This window comes from Grus americana, chromosome 2, assembly GCF_028858705.1.
Source record: "Grus americana isolate bGruAme1 chromosome 2, bGruAme1.mat, whole genome shotgun sequence".
NCBI lineage: Eukaryota > Metazoa > Chordata > Aves > Gruiformes > Gruidae > Grus > Grus americana.
This window is the reverse complement of record NC_072853.1, coordinates 24,010,295-24,030,487: the sequence shown is the minus strand read 5'-3', so window position 1 is coordinate 24,030,487 and position 20,193 is coordinate 24,010,295. Positions and strand designations below refer to the sequence as shown.

The 20,193-nt window shown below is 36.6% G+C and overlaps 1 protein-coding gene across 6 annotated transcripts in view; it reads left to right on the top strand.

Annotated features, from left to right (window-relative positions):
* Positions 1-20,193, top strand: part of VPS13B (vacuolar protein sorting 13 homolog B) — a 485,973-nt gene that overhangs the window by 364,991 nt on the left and 100,789 nt on the right. For all 6 annotated transcript variants that reach the window (XM_054815083.1, XM_054815086.1, XM_054815082.1 and 3 more), the window contains 2 exons: positions 6,900-7,037; positions 18,003-18,401. In XM_054815083.1, the coding sequence (XP_054671058.1) occupies positions 6,900-7,037; positions 18,003-18,401 (537 nt within the window). The remainder of the gene's footprint in view (positions 1-6,899; positions 7,038-18,002; positions 18,402-20,193) is intronic.

Here is a 20,193-nt window from a genome sequence, read left to right as displayed (position 1 = left end):
GCTGCAGTCGGTTTCATGAATCATGCCAATTTTTCTTGATGTTGTGACTATTTGCTGACAGTTTTATCTGAAAGGGATGTATCATCCAAATGAAGATCAATATAAAGTTTATTTGAAAGAAATAAATTAGCTTCTTTCCCTCTGTACAATAGGTATGCACTATATTCCTGCATTCCTCTGTATATCAAGGACTGGAGGGTGGGAAGAGGGCCTAATGAGGTTTAATTTACAGTGAATGTTGCTAAATAATATTTCCAGTTAGACTCTCTAGAAGACTGCTCTTCTTGTGTCTATATGTATGCATGCAATTGTCTCTCCATTATCTAAGGTAGTATGGGGAAAAGGACAAAAGCTAAACATAAAAGATATATTTTAACTAGATTATAATAACTGATGGAGCATATTGCCTCTTAAAAAAAAACATTTCAAATGGGACTAGGCAAGCAGGCCTGATGGAAACATTGTGTGTATTACATCACATGATGGAGACAGGCAACAGTGCAGCAGCAGCTCAGAAGGTCAGGCCTATAACATAGCAAATTGCATCACAGCCTAAAAAATTGAGACTTGTCTGGGCAAAAGGAAAAATATGTGATGTTTGTTAGGAAGTTTTTTTGGTCCTCCTGTGGGGGTGGTTTCTCATTACTTACACTAATATAGTTAAGCTTACATAGTTAAGCTATATATGAAATATGTAGATTAGATCTAAAACATGCTAATAGAAACTCTGCAATATCAAATCATCATTCTGTGTATATGTCTACACCATATACGCTGCATAAGAATATCCTAGGAATGTTTTAAAGCATTTGGAAAAATTGTTTTGAATCAATGTTGTTACGTGATTCTGAAGACTTGACTGCTGTTTGTTCAAGGGCACTAGATTCAGGACTTATAAAATACTGTGCTATTTCTTACAGCTTTTCTAAAAGAAAAAGAAGTCTACAGTTCTGAAACAACTCTCAAACCTTGCAAGGCAGAAGCAAATACAAAATGGTATTGTGAAATTAGGAAGGTCTCATTTTTTGATGGACGTTAGTTCCAAAAAAACCCTTTAGGATAAAGAAAAGCTGGTAATTGTTTGGACCTAGTTATGTTTTCCATCCCTCATCTCCCATTACTGTATTTCTAAGAAATAAATTGTTCAGCTGTAAATCAGCAAAGACTACTCTGGAATTTAGAACTGCTTCTAAGAGGTAGTTTGATGAGAATCTGCTTTATGAAGCTTTGAATAAAATAGGGAAATTACCCTATAAAACTGCACCAGCATGAATTTTAAAGAGAATAATAGTTAATCCTGGGCTGATGACAAAATTAAACTTACTGCCTTATGATGGTGTACTGCTCTGAACATGTGTAGAAATGAAGTTTTTAATAGTTACAAAGCCACCTATATTTTATTTGGAACAAGGGTTTTGTTCTTATTCTTGAAAGATTTCAAGTTGATAGAGCTTAAAATTCAGGATCTTGCACATTTAAGCTATCACTCTTCTTTTGGGGAGAGAGAGTATTGCATAGCAGCCGAAACACCAAACTTAATCCAAAGGATTTGGCTTTTCTGTCACTAGCTGTGATATTTCTTGCTTACTTTCTGAAACATGAAAGAAATGAGAATTTAAGAATAAAATAGGAGGAAATAGACTATTTAAAAGTTAAGTATTGTCAGTGTGTTAATTAGCAGTTAGTAGCAGCACACTTCCGTCAGGCCAGTGTCTGTATTTGGGGACATTTGCCTGCCTTGGAGTTAAAGACTCAATGGTTGTGCTTTCAATTTCCGCAGTCGTCCTCTCCACCCAAGTCCACTGGCAAGTCAGTTTGTAGGAGGAGACTTATTAGGTTATTAAAATGTTAGCTCAGTTTTATTATGGTTGTCTTAAACTGCTTCATTTGTGGTTTAAATTATTTTCGTAATTGCACAGCTTCATTGCAGTGATGCTACTGCCAGGTATGGGAACTTCAAATCAAAGTAAATAAATTAATGGAATAAATATTAACTGCTTAATAAGTACCATTAAAAGAATAGTTGCTCCCTGAGTTTACTTGTAAGATTCTGTATAAATAGCCTGAAAGATACTATAAACCAACCTTTTTTTCATTCAATGCTCATCCTACATTTAACAAAAAGGCATCTGCTAACCGTTAGTTTTTGCAAACAGAGCAGTGGCCATTTCCACTTAAATAAAAGTGGGTTCAATTGTTTTTAATGTAATCTCATAAGCCACTTTTATAAATATTTTTTTAAATCTTTATTTGCTTTGTTTCAGGTAATGTAATCCAGATACAAAATTGCCTCATTTCCTGAGCATTGTGCTCTGGGCATTCTTGAAAAATCTTTTTTCTATTTGTTTGTTTGTTTACTTTCAACGAGGAGGTTGTGGTGCTCAATTGTTTTAAGGGAGAGAAATTTCTCAGTAAATATCTGTTATGCATGGAATTTCTTCAACTTCCGCCAACGAAGCATTTGCAAAAAAAAAAACCCAGGCATTGTGAGGCCATCCAGAATCATTCTTGATTTTTATTTTTATTTTTTTTTACACCCACGCCTTTGATGGCAGGGGGTCCATGAAGAGCAGATGCAGTAGCTAAGACCACATGTAACCTCTGATCTAATGGAAAGCCCAGGCTGCATGGAGAGCAGTGCAGGCTGGCTCTGGCAGGAAGTCTGATTCACTGCCCCCCTGTCAGCCTGGGCTTCCTTCAAGGCAGAGAGAGGATTTAAGGCTCTTTCCTAGCATAGCATTCAGGGAGTTCTGCTGGAGCGTCACCTGTTCCCCTCTGAGTGTATTTATTGTCCCGTACATCTGCATCCATCGACGGGGGGGGGGGCAGCCCCACCTGTAAAGACAAGCTGGCCTGGGAACACAAGTTCCTCAGGTTACTGCAAGTCCTCATTTTTAAACTTCCTGACACAGCACTTGTGAGTACGCTAGTAGAAATGTTTTCCCACTTGTTCTTTAAATTCCGATGGAAACCATTTTTAAAACAAGACCAAACGTTCCACTTCAGAGTTTGAAATGCAGAGATGTTTGCAGCATCGTACTGGCTTTTAAAATTGACTGCAGACCAAAATATGATTCATCCATTGAAATAAAAGCGTGTTGCAGACCTCGTTTGGTCTGAGTGCAGTTCTAGCCGAACGGGCCAAGTTGCCGTCCCGCGCGCACGCTCGGTGGCCCTGTCCCCTGCCTGGCAGCTGCTGGCATACTGCGGATCACCAAACCCCCCCCCACTGAAGCCTCCCATGGGCTACACCCCCTGAGCTGCCCTGGCTCTCGGCTACAAACTGGAACAAAACCACATTTCGGAGAATGAAAATCTTCAAGATGTGAAATTTCTCCTGCCTCCCTCCTTTCCTTTCCCCCCTTCATCCCTTTTCTCTTCAGAAGTCTGGTCTGCTGTTAACATAAGAATGAGGGGATAGCAGGTGGAATCAAAAGCTTGCAAATTCAAATAAAATTTATGAAGATACTTCATAAACTGTGAAGTTTGGAGCTGAGGTCTGGACTGAAAGTGGCTTTAGATGTTTGTGTGTATTCAAAAATAGCCAGAGATCACTTTTTTCTTTAAAAAGCGGGGGGAATGTGGATGTATTGAAGGCCTCAGCTTCTTAGTCTTACAGATTTTAAATTACAGTCTTGGTTATCAATCTGTGATAGTTGTCTCACTCTTTCTTTTGCTGCCACAGACAAATTTTTCACATGGTGTAGAGGATAGAATTTCTGGCCGTGTTCACCGCTCTTTACTTCTCAAGCCTTTCTTCTCTCTCTCTTGGCTTGCTGCGGAGTAATTCTAGCCTCTCCTTTTACTTACATATGCATCCCTTGGGTTTTCTCCAGCATTTTCTTTATACAAATAACTGCAAATTTAAGTGTTGATTTTTGGGAGAATCATAGAAAATGGAAATGGAAATGACCCATTATAATACATTATTCAGACCAGTTCCCTGCTGATGCATAATTGTTCCCTATTGTATATTTTATAGTGTTCTGTCAAGTGTATTTTTAAGCATTCTGAACGTTTCCATCATTTCCTTGAGGGAGAAGAGTCCTTTTCGTAACAGCTCTCCCCATCAGGAATTCCTCACTTCTCAGCCTAAATTTTCTCTTTTTCATTCAATTTCTGCTCTGGCAATTCCTCTGCCCTTAGCATAGGGACTGATTGATTGATATTGGTTTATTCCTTTCCTGATCCTTAATCTCATGAAAATGTGTATGCTGTTTCCTATGTTAGAAGGTATTTTAATCAAGATACACAGGTCTTTTGACCTTTGATGTAAATGAATTTGTCTACCTAGATACATTTTATAGCTCCTATTTGGAACTCCCTTCAAGTTTTTCAGATATACACCAGCATCGTCAGTTTTTACACCTCTGGATTTTAGCTTTCTTCTCATTATGTAAAAATTTGTTTATTGACCCATATCTGGCATATTTGGATGTACAGTTACCCAGGTTCCAAACTAACCATATGCCATGGCCTTGGAAGCACTCAAACTGGTTCTTTGCATGGGCCTTTGGGATTATTACCTCTGAGGCAAAATTGTGTCAATGCAGCTATCCTGCTTCCAGAATTAGCTCAGTTTCAGAATAACAGTTTCACCTGAACTAAAAAAAAAAAAAACAAACCACCACCCCCCCCCCAAAAAAAAAACAACAAACCACCCCACACAAAAAACCGTGCTTGAAATCAGTAAGGCCAGTGCTGGGTTAAAAGTTAATATATTTTGTTGGACTCGGGCTAATTTTGTCCATTGAGGTTTCTTTGTGTTATGTTCGTAATCTGTAAATTCTGGAGTCCTTCTCATAATTCATGTACCCCAGCCCTGCAGTGCCCCAGGTAATGAAGAGGTGACGGTGCTGCACTCCTTGAAGACATGACAGAGCAAAATAATCTCCTGAGAGCCCCATGTTTCCTTTATTTTTTTGATTCTGTGCGTACGTGCTGCAATTCCCAGTGCCCTGAGGGCAATGTTTGTATAGCTAATGTATTATGTCATGCAAAGATTTTCTGCTATGTAAGTTCTTTTCATCAGAGATATTTTCATCTTTAAACAGCTACAACTTTGAAATAATTACAAGGTATTTTATAGCATAAACACATCTTTGGATAATAGGAATACCTGTAAATGTATTCTTCAAATGAAATGTTTGACTAAATTTACTGGATTTTCTGAAAAGCCCGTGGATGATCTATACTCCTATATACAGTATGTCATGATATCTTTCAGAAATGAGACAAAATCATGGTATATTGCAAAATTTTGCCCCATATTGGTACACCTAAATGTTTTATATTAATACTTCTGGAGGAACAATAACTTAGAGATCAATTTAATTGATTCAGTGATGTTCATTGCACGATGTTCAGTAATTTTTACAATGCTTTACACTATATATTCTGAAAAACATTAACATATTATTTATTATGAGCTACTAGCATGAAACAAGATATGGTATAGATCCATGGCAGAGATAACATCCTTGTTCTGAAGAACTACAAAACTATATTTTGGAAAAGATGTGTACTTTGGTGGTAAAGATTTTTTATTATTACTATTTTCAGTATACTAGGCAAATTGCAGACACAGGAAACAAGATATTCCCTAAAGCAGTTACAATAGAAAAGGCAGTGTGCCACACCATTCTGGTTAATATAATTAAAGGAAAGGGCTAAGAACCATAAAAATGTAGAAATTCACATGGAAAATACACAAGTCTGTTGTATGCAGTGACAGCTCTTAAATAACTGTTGAGAGCTGACTTTATAAATGTATAGCGGGAATAAAGGGAAGGAAAGGCTGTAATGTATATGCCATGCAGTACAAATACTGCTGTAAAGTCATTGCCTGAAAATTGATCAAATAAAAACTGAAGAATGTGCTAACTTTTGATCTTTTCCATATAGATCTAAAGTCATGATCAATTGGTTTCAGTAGGTTCTTTGAAATCACATAAGGGTTCATATGTGCCAAGTTTTATATGAATCACATGATAAGGTCAAGAAATACAAATTCCAAAGCTGACTTTATATACCCAGTCCACATATGACTGTGATACCGCGATACCATATGTTGACTATAATAGCGGGTATGTAAATACTGTTTTTGAAAGCAATCCTTTCAGGAAAACTCAAATAAAGCAATTATAGCAGTTTTTAATTGACTGAAAATGGGAGAGAATAGCATCAAGAAAATCTCCTTTAATCATTAAGGATGAGGCAGACATTCAATAATTAACATAACAGTCTTGATAATAAAGAATAACTGATTATTTAGAATTTAAGACCGTAGTGCCAGAATTGAGGACTATTATAATGAAGGTCATGAGTTGCTAAAGATTAAAAAGCCTTTTTACAGTACTGGTATTGCCATTTGTGATTAGCTGTTGAGTGAAACTCCAGAGAGAATGATATAACCACATTGCCATTATGCTCTATTTCTCAGATCTGGTAGCATTCTGGTCTTTTAACCTTTATCATTTATCTTTCTGTTATTGTTTTCTCTACCTGGCAATGAAAATACAATCTAGAAGTAACAGGTTTTGAGCACAGATTCTCTTGTAAGGACTGCCTAAGTGTCATCATAAAGAGCACAGAATTTTAGCTTTAAAGTCACTTGCAGTAACTGATGTCTTTTACTTATATTTTGCTTGATATTTTTGTGGGTTTCTACATTTTGTGTAATTATAGCTTTGCCCTCTTGCCTGTGTATGCATGCATTGTTATACACATGCATCTGCCTGTAGGCACAAATGCTATGTATAACAGTAGTATTAGGAATATTATTTACTGTGTTACATTTTAAACTCTTTATTTTTATTTAATTAGTTTCGTATGCAGCATTTTGTTATGTATCATATTCCTGATATATCATTAATGACTATGTTCATTATCACCTGTAGATCCTGGGAAGACTCTACCAGAAGCTCTGGATTATTGCAAGGTTTGGTTGCAGACAGTAGCAGGAGAGGTAGATGCTAAAAGTGGTATTCCGCCTCCTCTTATCACTGTGCAAATTAAAGATTTCCTTAATGGACCAGGTAAGCATTGCACTTTAATCTCTATTTTCCAATCTAACCTATTTGTAGATGTGCACACATAATCACACACATTAGATAATCAGAAAAATGTTGTATTTCTTGCTAATGAATCTGAAATTTTCCTCCAGCGATTACCCTGAATTGAAATCAAAGTTGAGGAATGGTCACACCTGGACCAGTCATAGGTTTAAGGTCTAATTATTTACTTCCTTTTCAAGGTAAATTTAGAAAATGTACTCCTCAAGAAGGCTGAGGTTGGCAAATTCCCAGTGGAATGAAACCTATCTGCTTCTAGTCCTAGAACAACTGAAATTTTATTAGTTATGTTTACGAAAGCTGACTTTTAAAACGTTTCTGAACATTTTTATAAGCCACCTTCTCTTGGGTTCTTTGGAATCTGGATACTTGGCATTGCAAATTCTTATCATCTAAAGTGTTGATGCTGTAAAATTTTTAAAAATAGTGATACTGTGTTTCTTTAAATAACACAGAATATAAGTAGTACAGTATGAAGGTTTATTAGCATTTAATTAAAATAATGTGACTTGAAGTTTCACTCCTAGAGAAACTCCTGCAAATTGATGGCATCCATTCTCTATTTTGTGAATTATGTATTTATAACTACATTACTATGTAGGATATAATTGAGGTTATATTAAAAGTTAGAAAATACATTTACATTTACCTGCGCCACCATAATTCATTTATCTTATGCATATTTGTTATAATTTGTTTAATTTTGTAACTTGTTGTTGTTTTTTTCCCTGAATATCCTTACTTCACTCAGCACACAGAATGAGCTGTTGTCAGTCATTTAGTGAGCAACTCTTCAGCACTGGGTTTTCCTATTCATTCAATTACCTATTCATACAGTCTTACAGCACACTATCTAAACCTGGCTCTACAGCAGAACTACTTATTTCCTCTATGTTGCTTACTGCTTTAGGATCTGAGCTCTACAGAAATACTAATTTACCTATGCAACCCTCCCATGGTTGATGGAATAATATGCCCTTGCCATTTCGCAGAAAGCAACTGAGGCACAGGGAAGTTAAAGGTTTTCTCATTATATTAAGGCTGTCAGTTTAAAACACGCAATTTAGTTTTTCAAGGTACTTAAAAATATAGATACTTTGATGTTGGAAACACAGTTCATATTGTCTTTGGGTGAAGCAGTAATCACTTCTGCATATCAGACCCCAGAACATCAAATAGAACAACCAGAGAATAAGACGTACATATTTACCTGCTGACTATAAATACTGTGGTTAAGTAACTTGAAAATCTATTTTTTTTCAAACAGGCAGGCAGAAGTCTCAATGAAAGAACAAAGTACATGAACAACCTCATCATTGCCCCTTTTTTGGTTTTCTTTGCTGCCTTAAAAGCATTATTTTAAGAGAAGATTTTAAAACCACCTGACAACACAGAGCTTTTGTTATATTGATCCCTATTTGGCTTTATTAATAGGACTTTGAACCTTCAGACCTACTGCATGTTCTACTACCATTTGAACTAAAGGCTTAGTTGATAGTAATAGTAGATTTTCATTCTAATCATGACCAGCACAAGAAGGGTAGAGATATCTCCTATTAGTGGCCTTTATAGATAGCTGATGAAAGGAGAGGAATATCAAGAGTCAGGATTTTTTAATTCCATTGGAAAGCCAAAAGGAAAATGTATTCTCTCTAAAGGCTACGATCTTTTGGTCGCTGCTGCCAGATTGGTTTTCTTTTATCCTTTTTTTTTTCCAGTTTTTTTGGGTCCTCTCCCCCCACATCTGGCAGATTCTCATATTCCCAGACCCTTGTCTGTGCATTCCCCTTTTCTCAAGGTTCTCACTGTATTTTCTTCACGCAGCCTTTTTATTAAATTTATTACATTACACACCTGACTGTTTTTCCCTGACGCTCTCCTGTCAGTAGGACAGACTTCTAACTAAACTAGCAAACATGGAAGTTGGGACCAGCTTGCAAAGTACATATTCACAAGTAGTCTAAGTGTCTACCCCATTCTCAACAATTCAGTCAGATCCCAAATCAGTATTATATCTCTCTCCTCCGTGGCATCTGGCTAAATAGGAAACTGAAAAACCATAAATTAATGCATCATAAACTTCAGTCTATTTATTCTCTCAAAGCATATAAAACTTCAGAGATTTCCTCCAGGATCAATTCTTAGCCAAAAGGCGGGTTTTTTATCATCCTTTGTTGCTAATTGGAACTATCATTACACGATTCAACAGTAATTACTCTGAATTTTAATGAAGTATTTTGCCGGTGTAATATAACAAAACAGCTCTGCATTCCTTTGCAGATTTTTCTAACCTCAGCTGTTGCCACTATGAGATCCTTTTCAAATAAACTAACCTTCACCAAGAAGCCTTCCTTGGGGGCTGGAGGTTTCATTGAATGAGTAATGGAAGGTGCTTTCCGCATGTGATTGCGTCAGAACAGCACATGCAAAGAGTTATGAAAGCTTGACAGCTCCTCAGCAGGCTACTGGAAAATAAGTTACTAAGTCTCCTGGGGGCAAAGTCCTCTAACCACAACTTCTTCCAGAGTGAGGTAGCTTGGCCGTCAGCAGGCCTGGAGAAAGTGTCTACATCACCAGATCCTCACTAGGCTGGCCGTTGTTCATTGAGGACAAGAACCTCAGCAAAACTCCTGAGAGCTCTTGTAAGGTCACCAAAGAAACGATATTTGTGATGGGAGACATCACAGTTAATAAATTGAAAAAAAAATAAATGCACGCTTATGTTGTAGGCCTCGAAGGCCTGCTCTGGTTTTGGTGAACACTTGGCAAATAATGCTGCTACTAACCGGTATATTTTCTAAGGACATACTGTGTGTTTTCAGATTCATTTTTATATATATATATATATATATATATATGTTCTATAACTGCAGTAAGTAAATTATTAAAATGCGTTGGATGCACTAGTAGGTGCTACCTGTTGGGTGCAGTTGATCTGCTGTTCTGAAAGCACATTTTTAAAAGCCGTGCCTACACAGACAAAAATCTGGACGTAGCAGTTGCGATAACTATACAGTTTTCTGTATAGATTTGAAGTGTTCAAAGTTCAGTGGTTTAATTGTCATGTCACTTTTCTTACAAATACATTGTTGGTGTGCTGAGGTTAAATTTCAAATATAGCAATCAAGCATGCCTGTGTTTTATGATGCAAACTACTATGCAAGCAGTTAAAAGAAAAAATCTGCAAGTGGTTCCCAGTATTTGCTGTGTTAGATAAACCCAGTACTCCTTGTAAATAGTTTGTCAGCTGATGTAGATAAGTAGATAGTGTTCCACAGAAAAATCTTAGGGTTTCACCACACAGGAAACCAGGTTGTCAGTCCATATTAGCTTGGAGATCAAAAAACTACAGCAAGTAGCTAAACTTGGAAACCACTAATTAAATGAGAATAACAGGATACATTAATGCACTTCTTGCCACATGAGTTGATTATTTTGTACATTTTTGGCAACTAAAGAAAAATGATATTTCTTCCAGATTTAAGGTAATAGGATCCTAGGAGAAATAAGCATTCATCATCAGGCCTGTGGGAACAGACCTCAACTTTAACCCCACAATGTATTAAAGGACTATTCTTTCTCTTTCTACAGTAACTAATTATTTAAAATTTTTAAAATTCCATCTACATCAGTTTACATGACCTTCTCTCTTTTATATTCAGTCTGTTACTGGATTGTACATCTAATTCTTGTCTAATACATATAAGTGAACTATTTATTGCTTCAGCATTAGATATTATTCATTAGGTGAGGAACAAATATGACCATCTTGTTTTAATAGTTTTTGAAAATTTATTATCTTTACCCTCTTTTGTCCTTTCTTTGGATTTTTTATTTTTTACATTGACTATGCTTTCTTAGCTATAAAAGCTGTCTTTGATGTATTCTTTCTGCAAATGATACAAAACATGTTTATGAAGTACAGCTTCGTACAATTGGCCTTAAAATACTTATACACGCAAAATATAGATGGTTTATGAGAAAGTCCTCTTCCTCCAGCAATTTCTTGGGAAGGCGTTAGGCTAGGTGTGAATTAACTGCGATCCATGATACTTTGCCTTTCAAAATAATTTCTGCAGAAGAAACTATCCAGACAAACTAAGAAATACTGTGCCCCACTGAAAGATGAAGTGAGAACCGGGGGACCTGGGGGATTGCTCTTTCCTGCCAGTCCCTCCCTGGCACGGCATGGACACCGCGAGGGGCACAGCGCTGCATCTAGGGTTGTGCGTCAAAAGCAACAAATAAAACTGCACCCTGGCACTCTCTCCGGCTTTTTTCCCCGTTTGCAAAGGCAACAGTTGTATCCATTAGCAAGGTCAGTGGTTTGGAGAAACCTGGAAAATAGCAGCTACCAGAAACCCACTAGAATAATATCTCCAGCAGGTGATAGATTAGTTGGAACAAATTGGAACCATTGCACTTCAGCAATCCTGGTTTCTTTCAAGCTGTTTTAAAAATGTCGTCATTTTAATACACAATATCAGCCCTGCGGAACAGTCCACAGCAGGTTAATTTGAATCATATGATGTATCACTGCCCTCAGCTGACATGAGCTCCGTTCCATGTGTGAAGCCATAATAAATCCATTCCCAACCGAGGCAAATTCCCTGTGAGAAGGTGAACTAATCCAGGCCTCACACTGGCATGTTAGCCCTCCGTAATTGAAAGCAGGGCCACCTGTTCCCAGCACAGTTAGCCTATAGAGAGAAAATTAGCATTAGATCAGATACTTAATATATTGAAAAATCATTCATACTACTTGCAAGTTCAGCTGTGGGCTGCTTAGCATGACATCATATATAAACCTAGGAATGTGCCCACTTGATCCCAGTTTAACAGTTTTGTTAACCATGGTGTTTGTTAACTTTGAAATGAGAATTTTTTGATTTAATGAGAGCTGACACGTGAGAAGGGGAACTAGCCAGGGTGCAGACTTTTCTAATTAACTCTGGGTCATTTGCAAAACTTTGGAGCTTTCTAGTAGGGTTTTTTTCCCTTTGCTCTTTTACAAACAAGTTTTTAAAGTACTGACACTGTAGCCATGAAATGATATTTATTTGATTAAAAGGGCAAAGAGAAATATTCCAAACAGGTGTACTAGCCTGTAGGTATTGCTTTGGTTTTGACACATCTATTGTCTGTAATATCAGTGTAATAATGCGTAATATTATCAAAGTACCTTTCTAAAAGCAGCATCTACAACACTTATTTTAAATTTAGTTTCTTAAATGCCTGAGTACTGAAAATGAAAACTGCACACCGAAGCCACGTGGATAAGTTGGAAAATATTTTCTTGGTATCTTTTTCAGTGTAATGGCATTCTTTTAAAACTTACTTCAAATATTTGCTCAATTTTCTGAAATCCTCTTTGCTTTTTTTTTTTTTTTTGCATGTATGTCTTAATATAGATGTATTATTCAGCAGCTAAGCAGATAATAAAGAGTTAGTATTTATGGATTTTTTTTCTTTTCCACAAACGTGCTCCATGACCTGGCACAATTTATTTCATCTCACCGTATTGTGCTTCAACTTCCCTGACTCTCTGTTGAGAGAGATAATGTTTCCCTTAGCTAGGGTTTTCCTTTCATGGTAGTGCCTCCCAGTGCCCCCATGATAGTTTTTGGCCTCACCACCCAACCCTTGACACACTTCTGTAGCGTATTTGGTAGTTGCACAGTTGCTTAATTTCAGTCAACAGCCTATGAATAGCAGTAACCCTCCATCCTTTATTAATGATGTCTTTGGTCTTCTTGATCTACAACAATTTATTTTGGTTCAATTGTGACAGTTTTAAAAAATTGATAGAATTACATCACTCTGAGCCTTGTCTCAAGATCTCAAACCCAGGCACTGGCTAGCTAGAGCTGTTAACGAGTGTCACCTTCGCGTAATGTCAATGACATACTACATGAAGCAAGTAGGAGTTATTACTGCTGGGGAACACCCCGCATGGCTCGAGTTGATTCAGCTCCCTGAAGGCTGTAGTTTGCCGTGTTGGCCTTACAGAGCTGCTTCTGTGGGGCTGCAGCACACAGACTGCAGTAGGTAGAAATACCGAGCAGTGACTACCAGCCTCTTCTAGGCTAATTGGCATCTGTCTCACAGAAGCAGAATACAAGATGGACTGCAGATGGCCTCTGAAGCCTTGTCTCAAGTTTCTGCCTTCTTTTCCCTTGATCCAAATTGGGAATGATGAATTAGAGGATAAAAACAATTCATTTGGATTCTTCTTGCTTTTCAATTTCTTTTAATTTGTCTCTCTTTTGATGCCTGACCAGGGACAATTGAGAACAGTACAGCTAGTCTTTTCTTTACATCTCTTTCTCTTTCCTATTTTTATAAATTTAATTTTTGCAATTCAGCCATTTCCCTGTTACTGAAGGGCCACCCTGACTCCAAATCAGAATCAGGGCTCAAGATTACCTTTACCTTCCTCAGATTTCCTCTGTTTAAACTCCCTACATCAGGATGGGTGGCTCCCAGAGAAAGAATATTGCTGGTGGTAAAATGTTTCATGCCTGTTGTCTGCTCCTCTCCTGTTTAGGACTAGGAAATTCAATCCTCCTAGGAGTTTGGGGCAAATAGTAGTTTCTTCTATAGCAGTACTATTTATTAAGAAGTTTAATATTTTACAGCCGCCTTGGAGTAGGGGAGAGCAAGACCCGTGTCCAACCTGAGGGAGAAAGACCTGGCCTTTTCTATATTAGCTATGAGAAGTAAAAGATCCACTGCGGAATGAGGGGTGTGAGAAGTGACCAAATTGTTGGAAAATGCCATATTTTTCTCTCTCACAGTTCAACATTTCTCATAGTCTGTGAAAAGATCCCAGTCTTATAAATAAAGCTTACAAATAATTTTCATGGAATTTACTTTCTGGTTTTTCAGATTAAGAGTATACTATGGTAGTTTATTAGTCATAGAAATAGTAACCTGGTGTACATTAAGTTATGGCATATATTAGAATAAGCCCACTGACTTCAGTGAGAGCTGGGATTGACCTAAAGCAACTTGCTAGGAGCTCTGTTATTTTTGTGTTGCTTATTCATCCTTAGCACACCAAATAAAACGTCCTTGTGAGTAATATTATTATCCCAAGTTCACAGAATAAAATTGTGTCTTCACAGTACAAACCTGAATGTTATGGAGAACAAGGGTAAAATACTCATAACCCTGAAATTTTTTATCTGAAGCTCTGAGTAATAAAATGACAAAGAAAGAAATTGTTTCAGACAGAAATTTCGGAGTGCTGCTTATAGGTTTTCTTTTATAGATGTTATGATTTTGTTCAAACAGGCCATATTGAATCCATTGGGTTTTTTGTAATAGATTTCAAAATACATAATAAATGTAAGTAATATGATGACTAATGGGTCAAGTGAAGTTGGAACTTTTTAAATGAGAAAATAGCTGGAAACAGTTTTCAGGAAACTATTCCAGTTGATTTTTGGTCCCCCACAAGGTGTACATTAACATAAACTCTGTAGAATCGCCTCTGGGACCTGAATTCCCTCTCTGATTTCATTATTGCAATGTGATTCCTTTCCTTTCGCTGTTAAGTCATCTCCTGGTGTGGTGGGAGCATATAATAAGTGTAATTTATTTATATTTATCTAATCTCCTTTTAACTCAATAGTTATTTCATCATTCTGTTTCCTAGTAGCTGTTTAGAAAGTTGTGAAGGGTAATTAGAAACTAATAATTGACAGACATGGATTTACTGGGTAATCTAAAGAGATGTAGTGAAGAAATTGAGAGAGAGAAAAAACAATTCAAATTCTACACTCAAATGCTACATTGTAATAAAAAAATATTGTTTTGATATCATCTAGTTCAGTCTGATTTAAACATAACCAGAAATAACTCACTTGAACACAATCTATTTACAAGCGCAGTAATTTCTTTGCTATTTATTTGGTGGAAATAGATAACAACTGCCAAAATAAGTTACTACTATTATGGCTTAAATCTAAAGAAAACATAAGGGGTATAATCATGGTAGCTAGTCACTAGTAGGCAAAGGAGAGACTGATGTAATTGAGGAGTTAAAGGTGGCTTTGAGCTACCTTTTGCCCTGTCCTGATTCTGATGTAATTTTGGACAATTCAGAGTTACTTGAATTAGAGGAACCTGTGTTTTCCTACCAGTACAGAATCTGCAGTGTTGTCTGCTTCCCAAGGTGTTTAAAATCATCTAAAAAGACTGTTACCCTTGGATTTTGCACCCTGGAAATTTTATTCCAGCTGCATCCAGATGACCCTTTACTTTGTAACATCTTTTTTTAGCCCATTTTACATGACTGGAGAAGCTGCTGAACATCTATCTTCATCAACTGCTATAAATAGCTCTTCGTATTTCATCGGTTTTCACTGTTTCTGTCCATCAAATATGTTTTTCTTAGAAGGAATGTTAAAGTTCCTTTTACAGTGCTAAGTATAAAGTGTAAAACAGAGCAAAGACTAAAACCATGTTGATTGCTCAATTGGATTTTTATTTTTTGAACATTTTACTTAAAATGGCAAAGAATCTCCTTACATAATCTTTCCCCAGTTGTAAAAATAACCTATGTCATTATGAGATAGTTAAAACATTGGCAGTGAAGGTTCCAGAGTTACATTTTCTGCAATTATGCTTCTGGCTGCCACCACCTTCTGTCAGGGCTGATTCACTGGGTAGCCAAAACCATCTAATCTATTTTACTCCTTTATTACTACTTCACTAATAGGGAAATTTAAGGCGATAAGTGACTTGTTTTGAAAGTGCCTAAATGGTTCAGAAACCCAAATCCTCGTGTGAGTTGGATTTCAAACTTGGATCACTTTAAAAATGCTGCTCATGTGTTTGGTTGGGTTTTGTTGGGTTGGGGTTTGTTGTTGTTTTTAACATTTCATTAGAATAACACTTCTTGCCATTTGAATATCATAAGTAGATTAGTCTTGTAATGTCACATGGGTCTCTACTTTCTTCATAAGTCTCCTTTCTCCATTCAAAGGGAGGAGAGGACCAATGATGCGTGCAAAAAGGCAGGCGGGGCTTGGGGTATTCTTTAGAGCCAAGAAGGGTGGAGGGATTTTCAAATGTGTTGTGACATTTTTTCTTCCCTTGGTTTTAATTAAAAAATAGCGGTACATAAGTATTTTGAAAAATATTCCAAGTTGATCATGTGTGGTTTTGGATGCCTAAAAATCTTGCTCTCTTCTAATGGCCAGCTTCCTAGCTTTGATACTTGCCTTTTTACTAGGCCCACGTTAGCTAGTGTTTTGCCACGGTTTCTAGTGCAGCATCAAAGCTTTAACACAAGAGAAAGCATTTTCAGAAAACCATTAATTAAAACTGTAAGTTACAATTAAAGGTTTTTCAGTCTTAAGTTTTAGTTAGCTGTGGCTTGTGGAGTACTACAGACTTTTTTCTAAGATTGTTCTGGGATTTTTAATTCAGCTATAACAAATCTTACATGGCTATGAATATGTTTCTCTTATCTTTGTAGAAAAAGTGCTAGTTTATAATTCAGAGATTTATCTATTCAGATACCAAAGCACATAACTGAAATTTAGAACCCCCAGATATTTTGGGAGGTCAGAAAAGTGCTTTGTCATGTGCCTGGGACTCTCTGAAGTCAGGATAAGCCTATGCTTAAGAGCAGCTCCGAAGTTCTGCTCCTGCAGCCCTTTACTGTTGTTGTAAAAATTTGTAATTTACCTAAAGAGCGGGAGAATCAAGCTCATCAGTTTGCATCAGCATTAAGAGTAGAACATGATCCTGGACAGCTTGAAACTAGGTCCTAATTTTGGTGAAATATTCATTAATCTGTGTAAAACGTTCAACAAAGTGTTTCCTATATATAGTTATAATGAAACTTGAAACGAAGTAGTGCTGTTTTCTCTGAACATTTAATCTAGTTTAGATACATGCACAGAATTTTAATCATTTTTGGTTCTTGGGGGTGGGGTGGAGGGAATCAAACAGCAAAGTGAAAAGCAAACTTTTCCCTTGCCCAGGGTAGCTCTCTCATTCATTACTCAGTGAAAGCTGAATTTTAAATGAAAAATTTGAAAAACTAAGTTAAAGCTGCATTTCTGTAATGAAGTGTAATGTACTGATAGAAAGGCAGATAGCAGCATAGAAATAAGTTTCAACCGTCATAAAATCCTGCTTCCTATCTGTGAAATAATCTTGGTAATTGCAACATCTCAGCTACTAACATATTATTGTTGTCAATGTTGTTCATATTAGTTGTGATTTCTAAAAATGCTGTGAAACTTTTAGCAGTCTGGGAAGTACTAAAATCCTTTGCAAAAGAGACGAATAACATTTTAAAAATATATAGGTTATTCATTCCAATCTCCCTGGGAGAAAAAGAAATCTAAACATACTTCAGTTTTTATATTTGCTTTTATTTCACATCTCATCTTGAAAGTGCGTTGAAGAATACCGCATATTAGCTGTGTAGGAAACAACAGAATATACATGTTATTCACTCATTTAAATGTGTTGAAAATGTTTGCTGCTGGCTTTGGAGTTTAGTCAAATTGTTCTACTGGATGTAAAACTCAAGTGAATATGAAGTATATTTTCATTTCGACACAAAAGGACTAATGTATTTACCCTCCTACACACTTGCATAAAGTGTATGTCTTTCGGATAGCCGTGGTGATCCCTGGGAAGAAACAAGGAAATAAGATCAACGTTGGGACGTGTTTCTTCCTTTAGAAATGTATATAGTGAAAATTGCTTATAGTACTTCTCATGATGTTTTAATTCAGATTTATTTCTAAAAATATTGTTTCATCATGCTTTACCTTTGATTCAGTCCTTTTAATGAATCATGGCAGAAATAACATTATCTCCACTAAATGCCTAATATTTTTATATTGCTTGATTAATTGCACTATAGCTTCTCATATTTCTTTCTCCAATTCCCTCCTACAGCTGACATAAATATGGACATATCAAAACCTTTGAAAGCAAGTCTCAGTTTTGTCAGACTTGATCAAATAAACCAGTTTTTGAAGAAAATCATAACCACAAATGATGATCAGCCCGGGAAGGAGGCTGCTCCGTCAGCTGGCATCATTCCACATGAGGATGTTGCTTCAACAACCAAACATCCTGGTACAAAGGATTTGCTACCTGCCGTGCACACCAACGCTGCTTCAGTACAAGAAAATTTGTGGCGAGCCCTTTCCTGTTTCCAGAAAATTTCCATTCACACCGTTCAAATGGTTGTTTCGATGGAAACCATCCCACATCCCAGTAAACCTTGTTTGTTAGTCTCTTTATCAAACCTCAGTGGGAGCCTGAATATTAAAAGTGGACATAAAACTGCAGGTAAGAGTTCTTGAAAGTTGGAAGTGCTACTGATTTGTTCAAGAGGTGGTCTAGTAACGGTTTTAAAGCGTGGGGCATTGAGGGGAACTCCTCTAGGTAACATAATAAATCCACAACAGAAAATAGCAAATCCCTGATAGACTCCATTACCTGAGTTTTCCTTTCAATGAGGCAGCACCCAGGAGTGCTTAATTTTGTAGTAAATATCCCCTAGCTTGTAATTACTAATTTATTGGCGTAATTCTGGCTGGAATACTGGTTACAAGAACCCCTATTCTGGTATTTTGATAAGTCAGCACATACTTCAAAGGGCAAAATTTTGACAGTTTTCACTCTATAACTACATTTTCTTGATAGGACCCTATATTTCTGTTTAAAAAAAAAATAATAATTGTTCAGAGCCCTGACATATGCTACTATGTAAATATTGGGTCATACCGTTATTCTCCTCCAGGCTTATGAAGTTTTAAATTTTTACATGCTTCCTCTGCACAGCTGAGAGTCACCCAGGGAAAATGGGCGCTCCAGCCTCATTACTGCAGCACTGCAAGGAAACTTTACACCTTGGGTACAATTAACAAGAGACCAGAGACTCATTTAAAATGAAGACATTTTGAATGTCTTTGTAAATTGTTTTATTAGTCTTTTAATAAAATTAATAAGATGGTACATTTACACGATGTGGAGATGAGCCAGATGTAGGTAGTTGGCAGAGTAGCTTGCAAGGTAAAATGGTCTGTAGCTGAGAGAAACAAGTTGTAGGCCAAGCAAGGTGGTGATTTATTTCTTTTTCATCAGAAATATTTCTCCTCAGGCCAGCAAATTTCAGTGCTTCTTTATTGTTTTAAAAGTTAAAAATGAAAAATTTAAGGTTCATTGGACATGAAAGCCTGTGAAAGTGCTGGAGCCTGAAACTCTTTATTTATCCATAAATAAACAGCAGTACAGGCAGAAACAGTGCCTGCGTTCCCACGCTTTTCCAATCGGATCACAACCCTAGCATAGAAAGCACTACAACTGAGTAAAACGCCTTTCTAATGTTCTTTAAATAGTTCTAGTTTTCTTTCTGTGTAATAATCCTCTTTCCTTCCATCACTCCCCCTCTAGCATTTCTACATTATGCGTCCCGTGGTACATTACAGTGTCCACAGCAAGCTTCGATATATCAAAGCCGAGCCTGTTCCGTCACTGTACTATAAAGCAATTTGGCAAACTCAGCAGCATATATCACTTGCCCTGGAGTTTTTCATCCTCCCAGAAGGAGGACGTACCTTGCATGTTAAGCCTCAGAAGCATTGTGCTACGAAGTTCTGTTTCTTAATTCTTCTGGCAGCCTGAGGAAGCCAATCTTTATTTTTCATGTCACAAGCTATACATGAATCTTCAGTATAATTGTAGTCTGGCAAGTGTCCTTAAGTAAAGCAATACTGATGCTGAATCAAATGAAAATGGAAATTAGTTAGTCTATATGAATAACTTTCATAAACAGACAATAAATAGATATCAACAGACTCTTTTCACTTTTTTTCCCAGTTAAAGTTGCCTTATCTTTGCTTTATAAAAAGAAAAATACATGTGCATGAGGTTTTGCGTGCTATTATGACAGTGTAATAAATTGTTCTAAGTTTCAAGAAGTGCAAAAGACACACTTTGACAAAACATTGAAACTGTCAAAAATTCTTTTAATAAATTGTTTGGATTTTTATTTAAAATTATTGATTTGAAATTGAAGTCCTGATAGAAACCAAAGTGGAAATTATAACTTCAGGAAAGAAGATACATTACTCAGTGG